Source organism: Pterocles gutturalis, unplaced genomic scaffold (assembly GCF_000699245.1).
Source record: "Pterocles gutturalis isolate BGI_N339 unplaced genomic scaffold, ASM69924v1 scaffold39236, whole genome shotgun sequence".
Taxonomy (NCBI): domain Eukaryota; kingdom Metazoa; phylum Chordata; class Aves; order Pterocliformes; family Pteroclidae; genus Pterocles; species Pterocles gutturalis.
Window position 1 is genome coordinate 304 of NW_010104333.1, and position 4,412 is coordinate 4,715.

General features: G+C 58.2%; 1 protein-coding gene across 1 annotated transcript in view; it reads left to right on the top strand.

The window, feature by feature from the left end:
* Nucleotides 1-3,793, top strand: part of LOC104471630 (zinc finger protein 777-like) — a 4,070-nt gene extending 277 nt beyond the window's left edge. Inside the window, exons 2-5 of the mRNA XM_010087028.1 lie at nucleotides 362-485; nucleotides 728-835; nucleotides 1,341-1,451; nucleotides 2,910-3,793. Of these exons, the coding sequence (XP_010085330.1) occupies nucleotides 362-485; nucleotides 728-835; nucleotides 1,341-1,451; nucleotides 2,910-3,793 (1,227 nt within the window). The remainder of the gene's footprint in view (nucleotides 1-361; nucleotides 486-727; nucleotides 836-1,340; nucleotides 1,452-2,909) is intronic.
* Nucleotides 3,794-4,412: the final 619 nt, after the last annotated feature.

Here is a 4,412-nt window from a genome sequence, read left to right on the forward strand (position 1 = left end):
GCGTCACCTGCTGGACCTAAGGATCGGTCAGGGAGCGCTTCCTCAGGTGCGTTTAGATCCAGCTGTGCGTCCCCGCAAAAAATTTTGTCATTTTTATGCTAAAGAGCAGGTTCCTCCCCACACCGGGGTCCAGGAGCCACCCGCCTGGAGGGACCAGGCTCTGCACAGGGCAGAATATCGTGGAACTCGCAGTGCGGTTCTCTGGCAATTAGCAAAGTTCCTTAAAGTCATTCCTCTCTGGGGTCAGGAGAATACCCCAGGGCAGGAATTTTTTCTCCTTTCCTGAAGCAGGAATAAATACAAACAAGGACTCCTCAGCTCAGGGTTCCAGACCTGGAGCATGTCCCTTTTGCCATTGCAGGTCCCGACGTCTGAAGGCGAGGCCACTTGCTTCTCTGCTCACAAGCGGGAGAACCTGGAGGAATGGCAGAGGGAGCTGTACAGAAACGTGCTGAGGGCGAAGAACGAACCTCTGATCTCTCTGGGTAAGTGCCCGTCGCTTGTTCCGTGATCCGTGCTGCTGGGGTGGCTCCGTTTTGGGGACGTTTTCCCAGAGCTGGGAAGCAGATTTGCAGGAACACAGAGCCGCCGTCTCCCCGAGGACTCTCCGTGCCGCCGAGCGCTGTGTCGTGGCCGATGGAGCCGGCTTGGGGAGCGTGTTCCTCCCGTGGACACCGTGGGCGTTTTGGGGCAGCACGGAAACCTCCGTCTCTCTGTTCCTCGGCAGACGATGCGATCGCCAAACCCGACCTCCTGTCCTGGCTGCAGAGAGGAGAATCGCCCGGCAGTGGGGACAAGGTGGCTTCGGGAGAGGTTCCAGCAGAGCCTAGTGCAGGCAAGAGACGCATTACAGCTTTATTCTCGGGCATAATGTTTGTGTGGCGGTGTCACCAGGCAGAGGATGTCACCAGGTGATGGTCCTGACTGGCTGCAGAGGGAACGTAGCTCGGGAGGAGCGGGTGCACGGGGAGTAACAGAGAGTTAGAAAAACGCGTAACGGGTTTGACCTTTCCTGTTGGCAGAGTCGCTGCTGTCCAGACTTGGTGCGAATGGCCAGGGCAGCGGGGGGGAGCCTGGAGGGGAGAACCACGCTGGCTGAACCCAGACCCAGTGAGCGCTGTTTGGAGAGGGTGTGCTGGGACGCGTGGGTGGGGAGGACGCTCCTGAAATGGGGGAGAATTGGGGAACCACTTGGGGCAGAGAAAAGCTCCCACAAGTGGGAACGGGAGATGCTGGAGAAGGGTTGTGTATGGAAGCAGGGTGGCTGGCAGCAAACCTGGGCAAAGGAAGGGCCGAGCGGCACTGTGATAACGCGTGAAGAATTCTCCTCTTTCTCTTAGCAGACTGCGGCGTTGCGGAGCCGAGCTTTGCGGGCGCTGTGAAGCAAGAAGAGCTGTGTGCGGAGGAGCCGGGAGCCACGGAGAATGCGGAGTTTACCAAGCTCAGCGTGGGTGAGTGCTGAGCGATCCCACCGTGCGCTGGGCAGCTGGAGATGTGGGGAGTCCTCGGTGATCCCGCTGTGGGACAGCGTGTGACAAGACACGGGGACTGAGGAGAGGCAGGCGGCGTGGTGGGGAAAGAGCAAGAGCCACGCTGAGGTGAGGGTGGAAAGTGTGCAGATCGTTTCACTAGTGGGAGGATTAAAGTGCTGGGTGGACGAGATGCTGCAAGTGAGAAGAGGCATCCCTGAAATAAATCAGACAGGATACAAGGAATCCTTAGGAATGATGTCAAGAACAATTCTTAGGGTCTTCTCCAAAGATGCAAAAGTGTCTGGGGAACTGAGTGAGGCTCTGCTCGGTCAGTCTTGGCAGGAACGCAGTCGGCAGGGACGCGGTGCAGAGCAGCGAGGTGAAGAGCTTCCGTATCGGGAGAGGCTGAACGCGGTAGGACTCCCCAGCCAGTCCCCACATTCGGCAAGACCCTGGCTGCCGCAGCGCACTGCCCGTCCCTGCAACACTCTGCTCCGTCCTGTGGGTCCTGTCACGCCTTCTCCAGAGCACATCTGCTGCTTTGCTCCTGGAGTTTCTGCTGCTTGGTGGCAGCATCCTCAGGAGGGGGAGCGGTGCTCCGGAGCAGTGCCTCCACAGCTGCCCAGAGCCCGGGGAGGTCACCGGTGAGCGGGGATGGCTCGGTTATTCCCAATAACAACATGAGATTTAGCTGGTTAGTAGACTGTCCCCAGCTCACCGGGTAATTCCTCACCCTCAGTCCTGATCTGTTTATTCTCCTTGTGCCACCTCGGAGGTGTCAGTGCGGCTTGCTTGGGTTTTGATGGTATTTGCCCAGCTGTGATGAAATCTTAGAGGCTTTTCCTTATGCCCCTTGTGTAGCCTCTGCGTGTTGTCACCTCTCCAGTGTGTCACTGCGCAGCACTGGGGAACGACCCTCTCCGGACAGGAGCCGATCTTCGTTTGGATTCTGCCCTCGCGCTGTTGGCAGCTTCCAAACTGGCTGTGTGTTAGTTTCCATCCCTGACCCTTGGCTGGTTTTCCACCAGTGGGTCACAGAAGAGCAAAACCGAGTCCTTGGTGTGGGGAGGGGGGCAAAGGGCTGCCCCAGCTCCAGGAGATCTTAGTGCTCAGGAGGAGGAAGGTGGCTGGAGATGATTTTGGGAACTGCTGAACTCGGGGCTGTCCTGGAAGGTGGCACTTCCCTCTGCCCACTCCCTCGTGGCTTCTTGCAGCCGCTGCTCAGCTGGCTGGAAGGGGAGCATCCCCGTGCTTTCCACTCGTGTTCTCTCTTTCGGTTTTTCAGCTGGCTGCTCTGAGAGCACAGCTGCCTCTCGTGCTCCCTGTCCTGTGTCAGACGGGTCTGTGTGATCCCCGGGTGGCAGGGGGGGAGTGGGGGGATTTCAGAAGCCTCTTGTGTCCCATACCAGTGAATGTCACCTTTGTTGTTCCTGTCAGTTCCAGCAGACGAGGTGATAACATTCAAAATAAAGCAGCCGGACTCTGAGGAATGCCCCCACAGCTCTGAGCCCCCCACGGCTTTATCCAGGGTGTCGGAGGAGCTGGTTTTCCAGGGTCCTGGTGCGGCACAGCCCTTCGATGGTCAGTACAGCTCTCCCGTGCAGCAGGGAGACCAGAGTGTGAGCACGCTGGTGCCTTCCGCTGCCGGGGAAGAGGGTCTTGGTGAAAGCAACGCTGTCACGTTCTACGGGCAAAACTGTCCCAAAGAGAGACCTCACTCATGTGCGGGGTACAGGAAGGGCGTCTGTCTAATGCTGACGGCTCAGCAGCAGAGCCACGGAACGCAGTGCAGCAGGGAGCACGATGGAAACAAGGGCTTCCTCCATCAGCAGCACCGGCAGAGCCACGGGAAAGACAGGATGCACATAGAAGATGGGACCTGTGTGGCCACGGAGAGGTTCAGGCAGAACTGGAATGCCATGGACAAGGCGGTTGGCAATCCAAGGTGCGTGAGGAGCGTCAACGCCAACAGCAGCTACAAGCCAGGTCAGAAGAGCCACCCACGGGGGAGGCTGTACAGGTGCGACAAGTGCCAGGAGTGCTTCTCCCAAAAGAGAACCCTCGTGATCCACCAGCGTACGCACTCGGGCCGGAGCAGAGGGGTCCTTTGGTGCATGTACTGTGGGAAGACCTTCAGCCAGCCCTCCAATCTCATCCGGCATCAGAGGATCCACACGGGAGAGAGGCCGTACCAATGCAACGAGTGCCCGAAGCGCTTCACCCAGAAGCATCACGTCCTCCAGCACCAGAAGATCCACCTGCGCGAGAGGACCTGTGCAGACACGCAGGGTGCAAGGAAGGCGCCACTCCACGGCGTCTGAGCTCCGCGGGCTCCCGCGGCCCTACAGCCCAAGGAGAGGAGAGGAGTCGCGTCGCTGCTGCTTGGTGTTAAAGGCTCTCGGACAATTCATCCCAAAGATCCAAGTGAAGCAGAATCAGGATCCACCTTGGCGCCGCTGCCCTTTTCTTCGTGGTGGTGATGTGCCGCAGCACCTCGTAGTCTGCCCAAAAATCCCTCCAGAATGAGAGCTTCAGGCCTCTCCAGATTTGAGTCAGCTGTTTGACGTGGTTCCAGGGAGGCTGAGTTTTTTGAAGCTCTGCTTTGCCTGGAGTTTCCCTGGCTGTTGCCCTTGACTATCCTCAGTTTCACGGGTGAGTTTGTGAGTTGCACATTCGCAAAAGGCTTCTGGCAACTAAACCCATGCACAGGGTACAGCGTCGCCGGCGGCTTGTGCAGATCCCCAGTGCCAAGGAGGGGCAGCCAGTCGGTTCCCATCTCTTTCCGTGCCTCAGCACAGCCCAAATGACATTTTTGCTGCTGCTTCTGCTCAGGAAGCTAGCTGGAAAAGACGGGTTCAGTTCCTTCTCTGGACCTCGACATCAGGTTTAGTTTGCTGTGAATTTTGATGGCTGGGCCCCGTTCTGCTTGGGGTTCTTCTG